Source organism: Camelus dromedarius, chromosome 1 (assembly GCF_036321535.1).
Source record: "Camelus dromedarius isolate mCamDro1 chromosome 1, mCamDro1.pat, whole genome shotgun sequence".
Classification (NCBI taxonomy): Eukaryota; Metazoa; Chordata; class Mammalia; order Artiodactyla; family Camelidae; genus Camelus; species Camelus dromedarius.
Window position 1 is genome coordinate 53,195,809 of NC_087436.1, and position 24,021 is coordinate 53,219,829.

General features: G+C 34.9%; 1 protein-coding gene across 5 annotated transcripts in view; it reads left to right on the forward strand.

Annotated features, from left to right (window-relative positions):
- TRMT10A (tRNA methyltransferase 10A) overlaps positions 1–24,021 on the forward strand; it is a 48,889-nt gene that overhangs the window by 14,900 nt on the left and 9,968 nt on the right. For 3 of the 5 annotated variants that reach the window (XM_010980617.3, XM_010980618.3, XM_064484631.1), the window contains 6 exons: positions 3,850–4,012; positions 4,744–4,815; positions 5,849–5,923; positions 7,798–7,947; positions 9,647–9,752; positions 10,939–22,831. In XM_010980617.3, coding sequence (XP_010978919.1) covers positions 3,850–4,012; positions 4,744–4,815; positions 5,849–5,923; positions 7,798–7,947; positions 9,647–9,752; positions 10,939–11,207 — 835 coding nt within the window. In that variant the 3' untranslated portion in view covers positions 11,208–22,831. The remainder of the gene's footprint in view (positions 1–3,849; positions 4,013–4,743; positions 4,816–5,848; positions 5,924–7,797; positions 7,948–9,646; positions 9,753–10,938; positions 22,832–24,021) is intronic. The other 2 variants (XM_064484629.1, XM_064484630.1) reach the window with 2 other exon arrangements.

The following is a 24,021-nucleotide window of genomic DNA, read 5'->3' on the forward strand; positions in this document are numbered from 1 at the left end:
GTTTCTTGGGAGAGTCTGCCTTTCTAAGAATTTGTCCATTTCTTCTTGGTTGTCCATTTTATTGCCATATAGTTGCTTGTAGTAGCCTCTTATGATCCTTTGTATTTCTGTGGTGTTGGTTGTAACTTCTTTTTCATTTCTGATTTTATTGATTTGGGCCCTCTCCCTTTTTTTCTTGATGAGTCTGGCTAAAATTTTATCTGTTTTGTTTATCTTATCAAAGAAACTAAAAGCTAGTTCTTTTGACTTATTTTTTTAATCTCTATTTTTTTTTAATTTCTGCTCTGATGTTTATGATTTCTTTCCTTCTGCTAACTTTGGGTTTTGTTTGTTCTTCTTTTTCTATATGTTTTAGGTGTGAGGTTAGGTTTATTTGAGATTGTTCTTGTTTCCTGAGGTAAGCTCATATCACTGTAAACTTCCCTCTTAGAACTGCTTTTGCTGCATCCCATAGATTTTGTATTGTCCTGTTTTCATTTTCACTTTTTCTAGGTATTTTTAAAATTTCCTTCTTGATTTCTTCAGGGAACCATGGGTTGTTTAGTAGCATATTGTTTAGCCTCCACATGTTTGTGTTTATTGCAGTTTTTTCTTGTAGTTGATTTCTAATTTCATAGTGTTGTGGCTGGAAAAGATGCTTGATATGATTTCAGTTTTCCCAAATTTACTGGGAGTTGTTTTGTGGCCTAGCATGTGATCTGTTCTGGAGAATGTTCCATATACACTTGAAAAGAATGTATTCTGCTGCTTTCAGGTGGCATACTCTAAATTATCAATTAAGTCCCCTTGGTCTCTTGTATTACCTAAGACCTGTGTCTCCTTATTGATTTTCTGTCTGGATCTTCTGTCCGTTCATATAAGTGGGTGTTAAAGTTCCCTACTTTCATTATGTTACTATTGATTTCTCCTTTTATGTCCATTAAGATTTGCCTTATGTGTTGAGGTACTCCTGTGTTGAGTGCTTATATATTTACAGTTGTTATAGCATCTTCCTGGGTTGATCCCTTGGTCATTTTGTAGTGTCTTTCTTTATCTCTTATAACAGTCTTTATTTCAAAGTTTATTTGTCTGATATAAGTATTGCTACTACAGCTTTCTTTTGATCTCCATTTAAGTAGAATACCTTTTTCCACCCCCTCACTTTCAGTCTGTATCTGTCTCTAGATCTGAAGTGAGTCTCTTGTAGGCAGCAAATATGAGTCTTGTTTTTGTATCCATTCAGCCAGTCTATGTCTTTTGGTTGGAGTATTTAGTTGGTTTACATTTAATGTAAAATGTAATTAAATTACATTTAATTTATTGGTATGTATGTTCTTATTGCCATTTTGTTAATTGTTTTGGATTTGTTTTGGTAGATGTCTTTTTTTCCTTTTTTTCTTTTGTTCTCTTGTGATTTGATGACTATCTTTAGTGTTATGTTTTGATTGCTTTCTTTTTTGTGTGTATATATATTATAGATTATTGGCTTGCAATTACCATGAGGTTTTGGTATAGCAGTCTGTATCTATATATGATTGTTTAAAATTGCTGATTTCTGAATTTCAAATGCATTTTAAATACCCTGAATTTATGCTCTCCTCCCCTCATGATTACTGTTTTTGATACCATATTTTACATTTAGTTGTTTTGTGTATCCCTTAAGTGCTTATTGTGTATACAGATGATTTTACTAGTTTTGTCATTTAACCTTCTTCCGAGTTTGTGCATGGATGATTTCCTACTTTTACTGTGTATTTACCTTTACCAGTGAGCTTTTCCATTTTATAGTTTTCTTGTTTCTAGTTGTGGCGTTTTCTTTTCTACTGAGAGAAGTTCCTTTAGCACTTGTTGTAAAGCTGTTTTTGTGGTGCTGAATTCTTTTACCTTTTGCTTATCTGTAGAGCTTTTGATTTCCCCATCAAATTTGAATGACAGCCTTGCTGTTAGGGTATTCTTTGTTGTAGGTTTTTCCCTTTCATCACTTTAAATATATAGTGCCACTCCTTTCTGTCTACAGAGTTTCTGGTGAAATATCAGCTGATAACCTTATGAGAGTTCCCTTGTATGTTTTTATTGCTTTTCCTTTGTTGCTTTTAATATTCTGTCTTTGTCTTTAACTTTTATCATTTTAATCATACTATGTCTAGGTTTTGTTCTTAGGGTAATCCTGTATGGGACTCTGTGTTTCCTGGACTTGGTTGACTGTTTCCTTTACCAAGTTAGGGAATTTTTCAGCTATTATCTCTTATTAAATATTTTCTCAGGCCCTTTCTCTCTCTCTTCTCCTTCTGGGACCCCTATAATGCAAATATTAGTGTCCTTGATGTTGTCCCAGAGTTCTCTTAAAGTGTCCTTCTTTCTTTTCTTTCTTTTTTCTTTTTTCCTGTTTTGTGGTAGTGATTTTTACTACCCTGTCTTCTATCACTCGCCTGTTCTTCTGTCGCATTTAGTTTACTGTTGGTTTCTTCTACTGTGTTTTTGTGCACCCATTCTTCTCCCAAATTCTCTGAACATCTTTATGACCGTTACTGAAAACTCTTTCTCAGATAGATGGCCTATCTCCACATCACTTAGTTCTTCTTCTGAGATTTTGTCTAGAACATATTCCTCTGCTGCCTTGTTTTGTCTAAATTTCTATTGTATTTTTATGTTATGTAGTAGGTTAGTTACATTTCTTGACTTTGGAGAAGTATCCCATTGTAGGAGATGTCCTGTGCATCCCAGCAGTGAACTCCCCTCTCGTCACCTAAGGACTAGGGGCCAGCTGGTCCCAGGGTAGTCTGGTCTGAATTTTGGACTCATTTCAAAGGCTGCAGGATCATAGTTTTCTTGCTCCTGGTGTCTGTTCCCAGGTAGGTGAGACTGGTCTAGAGGCTTGTGCAGTCCTCCTGGTGGGTGGCGCTGGTGCCTGCCCACTGGTGATGGATCTGGATCCTGCCCCTGTGATGGCAGGTGGCTTTGGGCTTAGGAAATCTTTAGAGAGCCTGTCTACTGATGGGTAGGACTGTGTTCCCACCCAGTTATTTGTTTGCCTGAGGTGTCCCAGCACTGGAGCCTACAGGCTGTGGGGTGAGGCCAGGTACTAATGACCCAAGCAAGATATCAGCCTGGAGGAGCATTTGTGCAGATGAATACTCCCCAGTATATTGGCCACCAGCTTTTCGGTTTCTAGAGTGATCCAAAGCTACCTCTCACCTCCCCAGGAGACCCTCCAAGACCAGCAGGTAGGTCTGGCCCTGGTTTCTATGAAATTACTGCTTTTCCCCTTGGTCCAGTACATGGGATTTTGTGTGTGCCCTTTAAGAGTGAGGTCTCCATTTCCCCCATTCCTCTGGAGCTCCTACAGTTAAGCCCCACTGGCCATATAAACCAAATACCCTGGGAGCTCCTCTTCTTGATGGCAGACCCCCAGGCTGGGGAATCTGCCATGGGGCTCAGAGCTCTCACTTCTATGGGAGAACTTATGCAATACAGTTATTCTTCAGTTTGTCAGTCATCCATCCCGGAGGGTATGGGATTTGATTATATCGTAAGTGTGCCCCTTCTACCACCTCATAGTGGTTCCTTCTTTACGTCTTTAGGTGTAGAATATCTTTTTTGGTAGGTTCCAGTCTTTTTTATCAATGGTTGTTCAGTAGTTAGTTGTGATTTTGTTATGTTCATGAGAGGATGTAAGCTCAAGTTCCTACTATGCCATCTTAATCCAGTAATCTCTCACTCTGATATTTGACAATTTTTGATCTACAGAAATGGCAGTTTCTTACGGTTTAGGTTGCTGATTTTAAAAATTGTTTGTCTATTAAGAAAAGTCTTGTAAATATCTGAATATACAAATAACAATAAAAAATTGTTTTCAACTACTAATTTTAGACAAAAGCGGAAGGAAAAACGCAAGAGAAAGCAGTTAGAGCGACAGTGTCAACTGGAATCAAATACAGATGGAAGTGACAGAAAACGTATTCGAAGAGACGTTGTTCACAGCACACTCCGCCTTATCGTTGACTGCAGTTTTGACAGCTTGATGGTACTAAAGGTATCCTGAATACCTTTAATAGGTCTGAAAATAGACTGAATAATTCTTGCTTTAACATGTAATATGACTTTGATAAGAATTTGTTTACTAAAATGCATCTTAAATCAAACTTTTCAACATCTGTACCCCCAAATTAAAGTAGTTAATAAGTTCCTTTTATTCATATGTTATAGTACAGACAGAGGGAAAGACAGATACCATAATTAAATTATAAAACTCAGTAACTGCATATTAATCATAAAGATCTGTGGGTATTTCTGTTATCGATCCTAATCAAAAAAAAAAGAAATAAGATTGGCTTAATAGAATTATTTATTCAATAGTTTGAGAAATCTGTTTGTTTAAACAATGCTACTGAAAAGAACATGTTTTAATTACTTTCCAAATCCTTGGTAAGTTATGAAAATTGTAATAGTGTGGCTGTAAGAGAGTTCTTTTTTTCTTTTGTTGTCTCTTAAGAAGAGTAAATATTTTCATGAACTATCATTTTTTAATGCTAGTTGAATACAAAATATGAAATAGTGGGTTAGTTACAGAGTATTTATTGACTTATAGTAATTATTTTGTTAGTATATAATGAGATTGAATGGAAATTATCAGAAAGGACTTGTATTTCAAAAGAAAAAGTGTACCCATCTAGTCATTCCTTCCTCTTATTCTGTTCCACTAAGATTGTGGAATGCCCATAGATGATTTTGAAAATTCTGCTTAAAAAACACACTCTTTTATAGGACATTAAGAAACTTCATAAGCAGATTCAACGATGTTATGCAGAAAATCGACGAGCACTGCATCCTGTTCAGGTAGGTTTGAAGTGTTCAAAACAAACTCCAGTTTCCTTTTATATTTTTCTCTGGAAAGGCATAGATATTCCCAATTGCCTTTACAAGAAAGAATCTTACAGATGATCTCTCTTAGAAAACAAAATGCCTATTTCAAAAATGTTTTATTTTTCTACAAAAATAAAATACTTCAAACATCTTTTCACATGTGTCATTCACAGACAAACTGCCCAGTCATCATCAGTCTTGTGCACATTGACCTGTTCATTGCCGTGTAGTCCAACGTCTTCAGTAAAGGACATACACATATTTTCATACCAGTTTCTCAGCTCTCAGTTCCTTCCTTTCTGGGGAGTGAAGGCACTGTTGCTGCCTGATGTGTACTATGCTGCTTGTTTGAGTCACTGATGATTTTGAAACGTACTTTCACAGCTAGAATGAGGGGATGATTTGTGAGACTAATTGGCTGCTGTTAATAGTAGGGCCATTTTTCTTACTGAATTTGTTTGAATTCTAGAGGGACCTAAAAATTAACTCTGGCTCAATGATGAAATCTTACTATATTTTTGGTTAGGTATTTTCTTTTTATCAAATGATAGTAGTTTTGTATTTTTACATTTTACATTCTTCCTACCCTTGATTAGACTTGAAATAGGTTTCAGGGTTTAGAGTCAAAGACAAATTATGAAGACTTTGGATTGGTAAAAAAGTAACAGTGGTGACAAAAGAAAGGGAAGGGAAACTTGACATGGAAGCAGGGAGTTTATAGAAAAGTGCTCCTTAAGCTTGAGGCAGATTTTAACTGCTTGAAAAATGGGATGAAAATATAGATGAAATACAGAAGTTAGTGGGTTAGAAGATAAACAAAAATACACATGTCATTTCTACCACAAATTTATTATTGTATGTTTAAAGCGTGTCATAAATTTATTTTTTTCAAGAATGAAAACATTTTGTGTTTTGTTGATAATCAGATGAATGTGTGAGGGGAACAAAATAATTGACTTTAATAGTCATTTGCCCTCTCTTTCTATACCTGCCAATCTCTTTTTAGTTTTACTTGACAAGCCATGGAGGCCAATTGAAAAAGAACATGGATGAAAATGACAAAGGATGGGTCAACTGGAAGGTAACTAAAATAGCTTAAGTCTCACATATTTTCCAGTAGTTTTGTACTTAAAGGACTACATTTTTAACCTAAATTCTACATAATGCTAATAAATATTCAGAGTCAGCAGCTCCCGACCCTGTGTATCACTATGCCTAAGTCTAAGGTTACCAGTGGGAGAAGCTAAGAGACTGAGGTAGAGTTTGTACTTACTCTCATTAAATCTCGCTTGCTATTTTACTGCCAACTTTAAAACATATTTTTTAAAAAAGGAAAAAATTTAAAGGTCTATATGCAGTCTCTACCTAGCAAACTGGCTATACATTATTTATAAGAGTGAAGTCACTCTAAAATTTGGAAATGTACTTGCATTCTGTTTCTTCTAAGTCTGTGCTATACCATATGGTGTCCACTGTCCACATGTGGCCGTTGAACTCTTGAAATGTGACTGGTCTGAGTTGAGTTGTGCTCTAAATGTGAAATAGACATTGGATTTCAAAGACTTAGTACAAAAAAAAAAGAATGTAAAATATCTCCAAAAAACACGTTTATTATAAGTTGAAATGATAGCATTGTTGAATACAATATATTATTAAAAATAATTTCATCTTTTTTCCCACTTTTTAAAATGTGGCTACTAGAAGATTTCAAATTACATATGTGGCTCACATTTTTTTTTATATATATTTGACTAAACCGTTCTCAGTCATTTGCAAATATGACTAACGTATATTGGGTTTACTATCAATCCCTGAGGAACCCTAACTCTATTCTACTCAGGGAAGTAGTGAGTTATTCCTATTTTTTTTTTCCTTTCTCCAGGCCAGTTCTCACTTCCCTCTCTCACTAGTCCCGTAATGCCTGCATTTATTAATAACCTATAGTGTAAAACATTTTCAAAGGCTTTTTAAAGTTTTAAAGTACAATATATTTACCAAGTTTAATGTTCATGCCTATTTTCCTAACAAATAATGTAGTAAGTTCGAGTGGGCATACTTTAGTTATTTTGTGGCTTATTAAATTTATTATTCTTAATACCACCAGCTTTCCAGAGAGAGATAAATTCACTGGTCTCTAATTATGCACATTCCTCTTGGGGCCTTTATTAAGTATCGGGATAAAATTTATAATATATAATTTCTTAGGAAAAAAATGGCTGTTTATTAATCAATAGGTTATATACATTTTAGGTACGAGATCTCCTGCTTCTTTTCAATTTCCACAAAAATTATTGGGAAATGCCATCTGAGCCTGGTGATACATCTTCCTGTATTCTATTAGTGTAGCTGGCAAAATTCTGATTGCCAAGTGTGCAGTCTTGTACCTCTGACCTGACAGCTTTGGTGAATAAGATTTTAAATGTGTATTTTTGTGGAAGCAGATGCAGGGAATTTATTGAATCTGTAAGCCCTTTCATTTTGATGATTCATGTAGATGGAAAAGGAATTGGAGAACAATGTGAGCAAATACATGACAAAAATGCATTTGTTTTGTTGGAACAGAGAAAGTTAAGAAGGTAGGTTAGTGCTATATTCAGGAAAGAGATACTAAGTTAAGGAGTTTGAATTTTATCCTACAGGTAAAGATAAAACAGTGAAAGTAGTGTTTTCGGAAAATGAATCCACCATCCATGTGTGGAAGTAAATTGGAGGGATCTGAGTCTAGACACAGGGAAATAAATAACATCAGGAAGCCACTTAAATAGTTGAGATGTGGGGTGATAAGGTGTTGAAGGTTCTAAGTAATACACTGTTGTAATATTCTGTCAAACTTCCTTTCTTCTTTTTTTTTTTTTTTTTTTGGATGGGTTTGTCTATAGAAAAGAAAATAATCATTTTAAGCCAATTTTCACAAAATTCTTTTTATTAGTAACATTTTCCAATTGTCTTTTAAAGGACATCCACATCAAACCAGAGCACTATAGTGAATTTATAAAGAAAGAAGACCTGATTTATCTTACATCAGATTCACCTAATATACTAAAGGAATTAGATGAATCAAAGGCCTATATAATTGGAGGATTAGTAGATCACAACCATCATAAGGTACCATTAAGTTTTTATTTTTGCTTTTGCTCGTACTTAAAATTGATATATCAGTTTTCTTGATAGTATCAGTACTGCTGACAGCCAATGTTTACTGAGTGCCTGCTGTATTCCAGGCACCTCTCTAGCTAAGCAGAGCATTTCACATGCATTAATTTGCTTAATCCTCATGACAGCCCAGTGAGGTCAGTGCTGTTTGATGCTATTATTTTCTACATTTTACAGATGAGGAACTAGAGTCACAGAGAAATTAAATCTCAAATCAATAGTAATAGGTGGTAAAGCAGATGTTTGAAACTGAGCAGATTGCTCTGGAGCCCACATGCTTAAATGATTTGCTATATCGATAGAAGATACGCTGCTAATCAATTTCTAGGCCACTGGTAAAATTTATATTAATTTATACCAAAGTTTACACCCAAACTGATAAATTTATACCAGTTTTCAAATATATGATTATCATGGAATGTGTGTTCTATCCTCTTTAATTTGTACTTTTGTCTCTTCCCACCTCCTTTCCCTCATTCTAATGAAAAATTACAGAAATATACTTTCTAAAAGAAGACATTATTTTGTATTTTGCCAGCTACTTTGCATCATGCTAAATTCTACCCAACTTGTTTACTAAGTAAGGAAATGTTGTTCGCAGAATAATAAGAAGTGATTCATTATTCTCATATGGCACCACTGTGCAGAACTCTCTGCATTGTTGGAAACGTTTATGTCATCCTGTCCAGTATGGTAGCCATGTAGCTGTTGAGCGCACGAAATGTGCACAGTATGATTGAGAAACTGAATTTTTAAAAATTATAATAAGTTCAAGTAGTCACATGTGGCTCCTGTTGGACAGTGCAGGTCTGTAGCATCATAGGGAGTTTTATCAGAATGATCGTTAGCCTTACTATTCTTTTCTTAGTGGAAAAATTCTATTTTGTTATTTAAATAGAACCAAATTTTTTTCTCTCATGTTGTATTTTCTCTGAACTAACACAATTTTGCTTTCAAAAGCACTTGACTCAATCAATTATTAATCATTAGTCTCTAAAATACACAAACTATTGGTTGAGAAATTTAGCTCTTCTTCTGAAATCTGTCTTTTGGCTCTTTCAGTTCTAATTAGACCCAGGCTTTAAGGATTTTAATTTTGAGAAGAGAGAAAATTCATATTCAGCATTCTTTTAATTGACAGAAAGGGAAAAATAAAATTAAAGGCAATTTTAAAAATGTTCAATTCAGGTTTTCATTTCATTTGTCTTTCCCGTTTGTGCCTCTTAGTGTTATGTAATTGAAACATAGTTTTGTCTTTTAAGTTCATGGGAAGAATGATGATACTTCTTTAGGAATTCAGTTTGAGTACTTTAAACAGAGAGAGGCAGTGTGGAATGATGAGAAGCTATTTGAGTCAGAAGGCATGAGCCAGGTTTTTCCTTTGGTTCTGGCACATAGGAACTTTGTGGTGGGACAGGGAGTATAATGTCTTTGGTTTCCTCATTTGTAAATTGGTTAAAACAAATGCCATCAACGTTCTGACCATAGTTATTGAGAATGTTTCCAAATTAGCAGTTAAAACACACAGCACACAGCTCTTCAGATAAAATTCTCTGAACTAAAGTCTTTCCTAAAAGTTATTTATTTTGTCATAGACTTTTAAGTTTAAATGATTTAATGTTCTAGCCAAGTTACACTATCTCTGTTTTAGGGACTCACATATAAACAAGCATCTGATCATGGAATTGATCATGCACAGCTCCCCCTTGGAGATTTTGTGAAGATGAATAGTAGAAAAGTTTTGGCAGTTAATCATGGTAAGCTATAAGGGGATAAACTGAAAATACACCTGAGTAAACACTATGAAAAATAACATTACATTTATGTTTCAGACAAGTAAAAAATATGTACCTTTGGAAAATACACAATTTTGGAGGCAAAATTTTAAAATGTAATCACTTATAATTTGAATAATACATGCATACTTTGGTAAATTTTGAAAATGTAGAAAAGCATAAAGAAATAGTAAAAAATAAAGGAAAAGAAATAAGGTGTAATTTCACTGCCCAGAGATACTTGGTATTAACTTTTTGATGTGCTTCCTTTCCTATGCATATATATTGTTACATAATTGAATTCTTACTCTATTACATAAAATGTTATAAATCTCAGGTGTTTTTCTTCTTTTATTAGTATATATTGTCACGCTATTGAGTCATTGTTAGTGGCTATGAAATATTCCATCATCTATATGTGTAATAATGTAACCTTTCTCCTGTTGTGGATTATTTTTTTCTTTTTACTGCTATATGTAATAATTGTAATACACATTCTCAGACTTAAGATTTTGCCTGGAGTTTTGCTTTTTAAACAAATTTTAGTAGAGATCTTCGTTAGTACACAACCATTAATTGGGCTTTTTACATTTCTCTGTAGCAGGCTCTAGGGAATTATAAAAATGAACTTAATGAACTTATTGACTCAAGGAATGAACTTTTTTTTCTAAGACTTCTGATAGATAGTAGAAATTAACTTTTCTGTCATAAAGTAGTCCAAACTAACCCTTCAGCAATGTATTAAAGTGAGATGATCTTGGAGACAGTATTAAAAATAAATAAATAAGGCAAGACACTCCCCAGAGTGGCACTATATAGGAAAGAGAAGAAATTTGGATTACTACTAACCCTTTTTTTTCCTAGTTTTATATTGGCAAATAAAGGATAAAGAAGTGAAAGGAATAAAGAACAGGAAGGAAATGAAATAGGTGCTCTATTATAATTGACAGCAGATAATGGTAAACCTCTAAGTGCTTAAGAACTGAGTTGAGGAAAAGCTAGAAGAGCTTGAGAGCCTTGGGGCATATTGGCTCTCACAGTTAATACAGGAGAAGTAGTCATTAGGGCATACTAGCACTCTTAACACAAAAGCAGTGTATTTTAAAATATAGTATGCAGCATTGAGATGAACTTGATGAAAAGATACATGGAGTTGTCTTTCTTGCAGTGTTTGAGATTATTCTGGAATACTTGGAAACAAGAGACTGGCAAGAAGCATTTTTCACTATCTTACCCCAAAGGAAAGGAGCTGTTCCCACAGACAAAGCCTGTGAAAGTTCTTCACATGACAAAAAATTAGCCCAAGTTGAAGATGGATTGAACAGTGATTCCAGTGAGGAGGAAAATAGTACAAATTTACTAGATTCACCACATGAGGAAGAAAAACAGGATAAAGAAAACGGCACTGAACCTACAGTGAACTCTATACCACACTAATGTCATCTTTTTTTTTTTTAAGTTTAAAGAAAAATTAGGAGAAAATGAGGTACTTCATAGACTATTTGAAATGGGAGAAAATTTCATTTTCTCTTGTGAATTTTTAAAACTTTTAAGTGATAAAAAGCCCTTGTAAGAAAGCATTTTTTTTGTTTTTACGTAAGATTTAAATGTGTAATTTAAAAAAGGCTTTTCTAAACCTCAAGTAAGCATTTCTTGAGAATTTTACTTTATTAGTAAACCTTCATTCTCTTTTATTTACCAGATTATATTCTTCAGAATGTGCCTTCTGACCTTTCAGTTTTATTATTATGTATTTGTAGCAGTGTCTTTCTGATTTATTTCGTACTTATTTGTGGAGGCAGATATCCTGAATCTCCTTTAAGTCTACCATAATGTTCTGTATGGGAGGTTACTATCTATCTGCAGCTTTATATTCAATTTAGTGACTTCAAAGGAATATAGTGATTTAGGAAGAAGTATCAGATTGATAAACTCAACTCTTTCTTTTGAACGATGGATCCCATCTCTGTTCCTTCTTTGTGATGCCTTTGTGGTTCTCAAGCAATTACTGAAGAGATAAGAATCTCTTTAATATATTTTCTTAATTTCAATAATGGTGATAAATTATTTTGATTACAAAATTTAAGTTTTCAGGCTAGATTATTTTAAAAGGCTGTTGAAGGATCAATTTTGTCATTACCTAAATTTAAAAAGAAACAACTCTTAGCACCTATCGTTTCCTTCCATATATACTTTTCAAAAATAAAATATGTTGGTTCTTAAAGTAGATAAAGTTAAATTCATATGTGCCTACTATCATATAATGATCTTCAAGCTAATGGAAATATATGTCTATAAATAATATAAGCATGTATGAAATATGCATATAATTGTATATACAGCTATTACTCCACATCATGTATGATTCTCAGTTACTAATTGATAACAGGATAGAGTTGCCATATATCTGTATTATTTGTGTGAATGACTGTGTTGCAAAACACTAAGGAACTTTAACTTTATACAGTGCAAAAATCCATAACTAAACATTTGTAGGAGGACATTGGCAAAGGAAGATGGGGCTAGAAGATGTTTTAGTTTTCAGTAAATGTAGAGCATTTATGTTTAAAGTAAAGTGATTGTTCTTTGTCACAGTTCAAGTAGCATTTCAGAAGCTTTACTGAGTTTGGATAAGTTAAGTGTCTGTTCTTTTTACTCATTGGCATCTCAGATTATGTACACTTGGTAGAAAGTTCATCGAATTTAATATTGATGTTCACTATCTCTTATGTTGCTTTATTCTTAGTAATCTATTATACTTATCCATTTAAAGGTCTGTCAGCATCGTATGTAAATAAAGAAAAGCCCTCACAATTGTAGAACAAAGCTTATGTCTTAAGTTGTACTCTTCAAAGTTCCAGGTTTTTGTGAGTAAATATAGTTAGTAGCATGGAGTATTATGTCTTTTATTTAAATTCCATATGGAATTAAGGCACAGTTTAATATTGAAATGTGGGGGAAAACCATTACAAGCACTGTGTAGTTTAATTTTCACTAATTATCAAAGTCCTGTATCTGTTTCCTAGGGCTGCCATAACAAATTACTGCAAATCAGTGGCTTAAAACAACAGAAAGTTATTCTCTTACAGTTTTGGAGACTAAAAGTCCAGAATTGAGGTGTTGGCAGAACCATACTCCCTCAGGAGGCTATGGGGAAGACTCCTCCCTAGCCTCTTCTGGTTTCTGGTAATTGCCAGCAATCACTGGTGTTCCTTAGCTTGCAGCTGCCTCACTCGTCTTTGCTTTGTCATCACATGGACTTCTACCCTCTGTCTTTTGTGCTGGTATCTGAGTCCTTCTTTTGAGGATACCAATCATTGGATTAGGGTTCCCTGTAATCCAGTGTGACTTCATTTTAACTTCGTTACGTCTATTTTCAAATAAGGTCACATTTATGGGTACCAGATATTAGGGCTTGAACATATCTTTTGGGTAGGTACAAATATGTCCACTCTAAGTCCATATCGAATTTGCACTGTTGATAACAAGAAGGAATAGATTACAGTTGGAAATGACTCATTTCTGAGGCATTTAAATTTTGGGTTTTTTTTTTTTTAAATAATTGCAATCTTTTTTCTTATTTTAACGTGTTCTATTCTCTCAACATTGTTTTGGTTTATTTGAGGTACTTTATTTAAAAACTTAAGTAATATTACAGTCACTTGTATTAGAACATAGTAAAGGTAGGGAATTCAGTTAGAACTTAAACACATCAAAAGGAGATACATTTGCTGAAATAATGGGATTTTCTTTTGTTCATTTCTTTTTAATTTTTAAAAATATTTTTTACTGAAGTATAGTTGATTTACAATGTTTCAGATGTACAGCAAAGAGATTGAGTTCTACATATATATATATATGTATATATGTATGTGCTTTTTCAGATTATTTTCCATTATAGGTTATCATAAGATATTGAATATATATCCCTGTGCTATACAGTAGGGCCTTGTTGTTTATCTATTTTATATATAGTAATTTGTATCTGCTAATCCCAACCTCCCAATTGCCTCCCCCTACTCTCCTTTGGTAACCATAAGTTGTGTTCTGTCTGTGAGTCTATTTCTTGTTTTCTAAATAAGATACTTGTATCATTTTTTCAGATTCCACATATAAATGATACCACATGATATTTGTCTGACTTACTTCACTTAGTATGATAATCTCTAGGTCCATCCACATCCTGCAGATAGCATTATTTCATTCTTTTTTGTGGCTGAGTAATATTCCATTGTGTATGTTCTTTATCCACTCATCTGTTGATGGACACATCAGTTGCTTCCATGACTTACTATTGTAAATAATACTGCTATGAACATGGGTGCATGTATAATACTGCTACTGTGAATAATGAGGGGCATTATCTTTTGGTTTAGAGTTTTCACCTTTTTGGGTATATGCCTAGGAGTAGGGTTGCTGGATAATGTGGTAAGTCTATTTTTAGCTTTTTAAGGAACCTGCATACTGTCCTCCATAGTGGCAGCAGCAATTTACATTCCCACCAACAGTGTAGGAGGATTCCTTTTTCTCCACACCCTCTTTAGCATTTATTATTTGTAGACTTTTTGGTGATAGCCCTTCTGACCAGTGTAGGAGATACCTCATTGTAGTTTTGATTTGCATTTCTCTAATAATTAGTGATACCGAGCATCTTTTCATGTGCCTGTTGGACATCTGTGTGTCTTCTTTGGAGAAATGTCTATTTAGGTCTTCTGCCCATTTCTTTGATTGGGTTGTTTGGTTTTTGTGATATTGAGCTGCATGAGCTGTTTGTGTATTTTGGAGGTTAATCCCTTGTTGGTTGCATTGTTCACAAATGTTTTCTCCCATTCTGTAGGTTATCTTTCTGTTTTGTTTATGGTTTCCTTTGCTGTGCAGAAGCTTTTCAGTTTAATTAGGTCCCATTGGTTTACTTTTGCTTTTGTTTCCATTACTCTAAGAGACAGATCCACAAAAATATTGCTGCGATTTATGTCAAATTATGCAGTTTGTGTCGTGCTTCCAATCCAAGAACGTGGTATATCTTTCCCATCTGTTTGTGTTGTCTTCAGTTTCTTTCATCAGCGTCTTACAGTTTTCAGAATACAGGTCTTTTGCTTCCTCTGGTAGGTTTATTCCTAGGCATTTTATTCTTTTTGGAGGGGTGGCGGATTTAGGTTATTTATTTATTTATGTAATGGCAGTACTGAGGATTGAACCCAGGACCTTGTGCATGCTAAGCATGCACTTTACCATTGAGCTGTACTCTCCCGCAGGTACTTTATTCTTTTTGATGCAATGTAAATGGGATTGTTTCCTTAATTTCTCTTTCTGATAGTTCATTGTTAGTGTATAGAAATGCGGCAGATTTCTGTGTATTAATTTTGTATCCTGCAACTTTACCAAATTCATTGATACCTCTAGTAATATTCTGGTAATATCATTAGGATTTTCTGTGTATAGTATCATGTCATCTGCAAACAGTAACAATTTTATTTCTTTTCCTATTTGGATTCCTTTCATTTCTTTTTTTTTTTAAATTTCTCCGATTGCTGTGACTAGGACTTCCAAAACTATGTTGAATAAAAGTGGTGAGAGTGGACACCCTTGTCTTATTCCTGATCTTAGAGGAAATGCTTTCAGCTTTTCAATGTTGAATATGATCTTATCTGTGGGTTTGTCATATATGGCCTTTATTATGTGGAGCTATCTTCCCTCTGTGCCTGCCTTCTGGAGAGTTTTCATCATAAACGGATGTTGATTTTTCTTTCTTTTTTTCTTTTTTTTTTTTTTTTAGGCCAGGGCAGAGGAGGGTCAATGTAATATATTCTCAACCCACCCCTTCATAGGAAGGGAAGTTCTGTCTTGCCACAGTGCCCAACCCAGGGATGTTTAATTTTATCAAAAGCTTTTTCTCATCTTTTGAGATAATCATATGGTTTTTATTCTTCAGTTTGTTACTGTGGTGTATCACATTGACTGATCTGTGCATACTGAAAAACCCTTGCATCCCTGGGATAAATCTCACTTGATCATGATGTATGATCCTTTTAATGTATTGTTGGAGTCAGTTTGCTAGTATTTTGTCAAGGAGTTTTGCATCTATGTTCATTAGTGATACTGGCCTATAATTTTTTTGTGTGTATGAGTGATATCTTTGTTTAGCATTGCTATCAGGGTGAATGCTGACCTTACAGAACGAGATCAGACATGCTCCTTCCTCTGCAATTTTTTGGAATAGTTTCAGAAGGATGGGTGTTAACTTTTTTCTAAATATTTGGTAGAATTCACCTGTGAAGCCATCTGGTCCTGGACTTTTGTTTGTTTTGGGTTTTTAAACTACTGATTCAATTTTATTACTAGTAATTGTTCTGTTCATATTTTCTATTCCTTCCTGGTTCAGTCTTGGGAGATTGTGCCTTCCTAAGAATTTGTCCATTTCTTCTAGGTTTTCCATTTTATTGCCATATAGTTGCTTGTAGTAGCCTCTTAGGATCCTTTGTATTTCTGTGGTGTTGGTTGTAACTTCTTTTTCATTTCTGATTTTATTGATTTGGGCCCTCTCCCTTTTTTTCTTGATGCATCTGGCTAAAGTTTTGTTAATTTTGTTTATCTTATCAAAGAAACTAAAAACTAGTTCTTTTGACTTTTTAATGTTTTTAATCTCTGTTTTATTTATTTCTGCTTTGATATTTATGATTTCTTTCTTTCTGCTAACTTTGGGTTTTGTTTGTTCTTTGTCTAGCTGCTTTAGGTGTAAGGTTAGGTTGTTTATTTGAGATTGTTCTTTCCTGAGGTAAGCTCGCATTGCTGTAAACTTCCCTCTTAGAACTGCTTTTGCTGTATCCCATACATTTTGGATCATCGTGTTTTCACTTTTATTTGTCCCTAGGTATTTTTTTGATTTCCTCTTTGATTTCTTCAGTGAACTCTTGGTTGTTTAGTAGCATATCATTTAGCCTCCATGTGTTTGTGTTTTTTTGCAGTTTTTTTCTTGTAGGTGATTTCTAATTTCATAGAGTTGTGGATGGAAAAGATGCTTGATATGGTTTCAGTTTTCCCATATATACTGGGAGTTGTTTTGTGGCCTGGCATGTGACCTATCCTGGAGAATGTTTCATGTGCACTTGAAAAGAATGTGTATTCTGCTGCTTTAGGGTGGAATGCTCTATAAATATCAATTAAGTCCATTTGGTCTCTTGTATTAGTTAAGACCTATGTTTTCTTATTGATTTTGTTTAGATGATCTGTCCATTTATGTAAGTAGAGTGGTAAAGGTCCCCACTATTTTGGTGTTACTGTCAAGGTGTTACTCCCTTTATGTCTGTTAATATTTGCTTTATATATTGAGGTACTCCTATATTGAGTGCATATATTTTTTAAATTGTTAAATCTTCTTCTTGAATTGATCCCACGATCACTATGTAGTGTTTCCTTCTTTGTCTCTTGTGTCAGTCTTTATTCTAAGGTCCATTGTGTGTTATATAAGTATTGCTAATCTGACTTTCTTTTGATTTTCATTCGCATGGAATACCTTTTTCGATCCCCTCACTTTCAGTCTGTATGTGTTTCTAGATCTGAAGTGAGTTTCTTGTAAATGGCATTTGTATGGGCTTGTTTTTGTGTCCATTTAGTCAGACTGCTGATAAGACAGAGAAATAAGATCTTGTGTGGTTACTGTGTTTTATGCTAGCATTGTTTTTTCTGCCTTTTAAAATGTTTCACTAAAGGATCTGTGATTTCTAAACATTAATGTGTTCATTCTGATAATTTAGAAAGTCTGAATATCTAAAATCTTATCTAAGCCTGGGTTCCTCAGAAAGCAGAGTCTGAAACAAAGGCTTATACATGACTGCTTTTAGGGGGGCAGGCAATGTCAAAAAGGGTAAGGAACAAAGAAAATGAGGCAAAAAATGAAGGAAAGTCCATATGAGAAAGTATTATCAAGTTAGCTGCTGTTTGGTTTCAAACCAGTTGACTGCTCAACCCTAAGTGATGAGATACTTTGGATAATATTACCATTTTATAAATGAGGATCCTGAGACTTAGAAAGGTTGAGTTTTAAAAAACTCAAAGCCTAAATGTATGCTGTATTTAAATAAACCTACTCAGCAATGTTTAAAAGAATAGCAAAAGGCCTATTAGGCTAATAATAAAAGAAAAAGAATACAGAAGTCACAATTTTAACATTGGATAAGGTTCAACACATTACAATAAAACAAGGAAAAGAACGCATGTTGTAATGTTCAAGAATGCAATCCTTAGTGAAGATGTGATAGTTCCAAGTAGCATAGTATTCAAATTCATTGAGAAAAAACTTCAAGAATTGCAAGAAATAGTAAGCAATGCATTAGTATAAGGAGACTTTAATTCACGTTTCCCAACCCGTGACAGCTCGAGTGGACAAAACATAAATCTATGGGAGATGTAAATGCTGTAATAAGACAGATATAATTTCTATATATCCAGTTTTACAGGCTGAAAGCAGTTTTCTACTGCACAAGGAATGTTATTAAAATATTTATATATTAAATCACAAAGGAAGATAATTTTCAAAAGTAGAAGTAATCTAGGCAACTTCTCTGATAATGAATACATTAAAGTAGAAAATAAATTGTGGAACAGGAGGAAAGCCTTACCACCTAGAATCATAGAAAGTAGTGTTAGAGATAAAATTGGTGATGACTTAATCATAAAATTCTAAACTATATTTACACATCATTTCAAAATGCATGAATTAAAGTGGACAAAATTGCAAATACCACAAAACTACATCATCTGTTGTAATAATTGGGAAATTTTAATTGATAAATCAGGCATAAAGAGAAAAATTAGTGTATATAAGATTTGAACAGCAGTAATTAACAAACTTTGTTTAATGGATATATGTACACCTGTGTGCCCAGCGATTTTAAAATTTACATTATTTTCAAGTCATATGGAACATTTATGAAATTGACCATATACTAAGCCTCAAGGCTATCCACAAGAAAGTCAAAGGATTGATAATTGTTTCAGATCATACGATTTGACCACAATGCAATTGAATTATAAATCATTTAAAAATATAACAATTTTGGGAAACATCATATGTTTGGGAACTTTTTTGAAGAGGCTCATCTAAAAAACTTTTGAGCCACAGAAGAAAACAAAAATTAGAAAATATTTAAAATTTAATGAAACATTATGTATTAAAGCTTGTGGAATGTAGCTAAAGCAATTTAGAGGAAAGTTTATAGCCCATTTCTTAAGTTAGAAAAAGAAGAAAGACTAGCATTATTGAGCTATGCACTTCCAAGTTGAAAGAGGGAAATAAAGATAAAAGCAGCAATAATTAAAAGTAAAACACAGTAAAGAGGCTCAAGGCAAAAACTGACTCTTTGAAAAGACTAATAAAATAGTCCTTTAAACAACGGAAGAGTTTAAGAAGTAGCAAGAGAAGACATATAGAAGTGAATAATGGAGATATTAAAGTGTAAATAAATGGATATTACAAAATACTTTGTGTCAACATATTTGAAAGTTTATGTAAAATGAATTATAAAAATAAAAATTACCAATAAATAACTCAAAAATATTTAATACCCCAAAGAATTTTATAATTTCAAGTAACTTGATTTAGTATATTAGAATCCAAGACTAAATGTTTTATGGACATATCTGTGAGACATACTGAACGCAAATAAATCATTTTACACAGCTCTTTGTAGAGAATTAAAAATAAGGGAACACTCCTTTTATGAAGCTTGTTAACTGTGCTGTTCAAGCCATATATTTTCCAATTCAGATTTTTTTATTATTATAATAAACACATAACATTGAATTTACCATCTTAATTATTTTTGGGTGTACAGTTCAGTAGTGCTAAATATATTCACATTGTTGGGGAACAGACAGCTAGAACATATTCGTCATGCAACACTGAAACTCTACATGCATTAAATACAATTTCCCTTCCTCCTTCCCTCCAGTCCTTGGTAACCACCTTTCTACTTTCTATCATTTTGACTGCTTTAGGTACTTCATGGGGTAGAATCATACAGTATTGTCCTTTTGTGACTGCCTTACTTTGCTTGGCATAATGTCCTCAAGGTTCATGTAAGTTGCAGCATGGGACAGGATTTTCCTCTTTTAGGCTGCACAATATTCCAGTGTATGTATATATTACATTTTCTTTATTATTCATCTGTTCATGGACATTTGGATGGCTTCCACCTCTTGGCTATTTTCACTAATGCTGTGATGAACATGTGTGTGTAATTATCTCTTTGAAATCGTGCTTTCAGTTCTTTTAGATATATGCCCAGAAGTGGGATTAGTGAATCATATGTTAATTCTTTTTAAATTTTTGAGGAACCTCTATACTGTTTTACATAATGGACGTACCATTTTACATCCCCACCAACAATGCAAAACAGTTCCAATTTCTCCCTATCTCACCAAAACTTATTTTCTGTTGTTTTGATAGTGACCATCCCGATGATGTAAAGTGATAGCTCAATGTGATCATGCAATCAAAAGATTGCATTTCTCTGATTAGTGATGCTGAACATCTTTTCATGTGCTTACTGGCTATTTAAATATCTTATTGGAGAAAAGTCTTAAGTTTTTTGCTCATTTTTAAATTGGGGGTTTTTTTGGCATTGAGTTGTAGAAATTCCTTACATATTCTAGATATTAATCCCTTGTCAAATGTATGATTTGCAAATATTTTCTCCCATTCCATAGGTTGCCTTTTTTCTTCTGACACAAAGTTTTAAAGTTTGATGGTGTTTCATTTATCTTTAATTTTGTTGCCTGTGTTTTTGGTGTCATATCCAAGAAATCACTGTCCAATTCAATGTCTTGAAGTTTGTGAAATAAAATCACATTTTATGGCGAGATAATAAGAACTTAAACATTAAAAAATTCTTCTCTGCCCTTTGGCCTCCTCTCGCCTCCCACTGTGCACTGTGTATCTGCATTATGCATCAACCAAACCTCCCCTATCAGTGGAAATTCCCCACTCAGCCATGAAGAGCAACTTCTCCTAAGACAACTTCTTTAAGATAACATTCCTTCTTGACCTCATAAGGGGTCACATAGCACTTAGATCTGGATTATGTAAACTGTCAACAAAAACTGTAAACTGCCTCAAAAAACATAACAGTGCCTTGACCTCTAACAGGTGGAAAAGTTCTGAGAGCTTTCTGAGATGCCCTTCTCAGGTAATAATCTTTAATTTTGGCTTGAATAAAGTTTTCCATTTCTTTCTTATATCAACTGATTAATTTTTCATTGACATATACTTGGCATAATCAGCAGGATATCAGAGACACCAGCCCGAGGACACCTGGAGTCTACCCAGAACCAGTGCTTGGTACCAGCATGGGCCCACTGAGCCCCACCGGCTTCTCTGTACTCCTCAGGTGTTCGGGTGAGTTCTCCTGATAATTCAGATCTCATTATTTGGGAGATGATCCTAAAAATTTTATTTGAGATGGTTTTCACTTAAGACTTGGACTCTTAAGGGGCACCAGTTCATTTCCAAGGCCAGGACCTAGGAGGGTCTGGCCAAGAGGCCCGGGGAAACATAGGTGGCTGGGTTTTTGTTAAATTTTGCTTAAATTGGAAAAAAAAAATGAGTTGATGAATGGTCTGAACAAAACTTTTGCTGGTGAAATAAGAGACTGAATTATTCAGCTCCAAAGAATAAAGGGGCATTTTGCTCCTTCCAGCCACAAGCCATCCTCAGGTGAGTGAGGACCTCCTAGAAGTGTCTGAGGATCAATCCTCATGATGTGCTTCACTATGAACATTAAGTAAACACTGTTCATCTAGGGGGCGCAACACAGGCTGATCACCTAGTGCTTTGAACACCCGTGACAGTGGTTTTAGGTTGTCACAGGGAGAAACTGAGCCATGTAAAAGTTGAATTGACCCAAGGGTAGCTCCTTGGGAAGCTAGATTCAGAAGCAGCACAAGTGCAGTCTGCCACACTGTCCACAAAAAGTTGTTCAGATCACATCTCGTAATTCATATCTGAATTAGGCTGTGAAATTAATCCTGGGAAATTGTGCCTCAAAGGCCAAATAGCTCCCATGCAAACCAGCTACCTATGGGAATACCAGCTGGGTTTATGTTATGCTTGCAAGTACTTAATTGGAAACTAATGAAATCGGGCCCTGAAATGGCCAAGTGGTTCTTTTGACACTACAAAATAATTTTGAGCACACAGTTAAAGCTGGTAGTCTTCTGGATCTGTGCCTGCAGGGTCTACTGGAAACAATGGTAAGTGTTTTTCTCTTTTCTAAATTAGATTAGCAGGGAAAAATATTTGTTGGGCTAGCTCCATGGATTCTTTGAATTAGGGAAACAGCTAAATTGTTAAAATTTTAAAGTTCTCATCTGAAACTGTTGCATCTCTTTTAACTGGTATGCAGAAGCCCCAGAAGGCTTCAGAACTTCCAAAATAGCCTCAATGAATGGTTTGTTGTAGAAGGCTAATGAAAGTAATGATATAAAAGGTACCGAAAATTTTAATTACTGCTCCCCTCTATCCTTTGAGTACTCATTCTAGTAATCTTCTGAGTTAGAAATGGAACCGTGTGAGGCCGTAATTATTAGCGAATAGAGAGACCCCTAAATTAGGAGTCCCTCCAAAGTGTGGATCCTTGCTACTGGCTATCAAAAGATTTCTCAGCAGAGGCAGAGGGACAAAGTGAAAAAGCTGCACTATTTCTCAAAAGAGGAAAAGGAAGGACAGTGCTTGAGCTGGGAGAAGAAAAGCCCCTCAAGCTGAGAAAGGAAGCATTCAAGCAAGGACCTATTTGGCTGGTAGAGACAGCTTCCACCCAGGTTGGGCCACACAGACCTGTATGGGAGGCTTTCTTTACCATCCTTTGTAGAGGCTTTTCTGGTTGTTGTCATGGCAATTGTCAACTGTCATGGCACTGGTGGGTGTGTCTTTTAGCATGCTAATACATTACAATGAGTGTGTAATGAGGCTTAAGGGCCACTGGAAGTCAAATCCTCCACGTCTTGGGCTTTGCAGGTTCTAACCAGTTCTTGTCTTCTCTTTGCAGCTGCCTCCTGAGACTTAGGTAAGAATAATTGGTTTCTATTCAAGGAAGGGGCAGGAGTATGATCCTGGGGACAATAGCCTTGGTAACAAAAAGGAAAGTTGCCTTTAATCAGAGTGCCAGCAATCTAGTGGACCCAGTGTTCCCCCAAAAGATGGTTCCCCCCAACCATCTCTGAAGATTCTGCTCAGCCTTAATCAAGAGGCAGGGGTTGGAGGGCCTCAGTTCCTGCAGAAGAACTTAAATATTATTATGTCTATTTCTTGAGGAGGAAAAAGGACCCTACTCCAAAGCTGCACTATTATTTCCTGAATGCTCCTCCCTTGTTTCTGCATTCCCTCCCTTCCTTGATTAGCAACTGTTTGAATCTGCTGTTTGGAACTCAGAGAAGGTCAAGGAGGCTGAATGAAGCCTGCTTCCTACAACAAGAAATGGGGGACATGGAACCATTCATACCAGGGAGGACCCTACAGGATCCTGCTCAGTATCAATCCTCCCCCCCCCTTTCTTTTTTTTGATACGCCTCAATCTTGAGGAGAACAGGTGTTGGACAAGAAAAGGAATAATGTTTTGGATAGAGGTTAATCATAAACTTGGCAGAGGAACTCAGTTTTAGGGGGACTCAGTTTCAAACACGCCTTTTCTTTGATCCTTCCCCAGATGTTTCAGGGAGTGGAGTAGTGACTGCTCTGGGTGCTTCCTGCTGAAATGGGGCATAGGCCTGCCTCAATCTGGGGAATGACACAGAGTTGGAGATACTCCAAAGTTCTAAGTCCTGGATCCGAGTCTAGCATGATTAAAATCTCAACCCCTTGGTCTACCAATTTGGTGCAACAGACCCGATTAGAAGTCATTGGTGAAGTGGCGACCCATATTTTGTTAGTCCTTACTTCTTGGTTTTTCACTGGAGATTAAGGTTTTAAGGTGAAGAATTATAAGGGAAACATTTTCTTCTCTTCCTTGTTTGTTGAGTGTTTTTATCATGAAGGGGTGCTGAATTTCATTAGATGCTCTTTCTGCATTAATTGAAATAATGGTGTGATTTTTGTCCTTCATTTTATTAATGTGGTGTATTACATTGAGTTTCTTATATTGAACCATCATTACATTCTAGGTATAAATCTCACCTTAAAAACTTATGCTAATAAATGAGAACGACTGAATATAACTATACTAAAAACAATCAACTCAGGACATTAGAACAATAATAA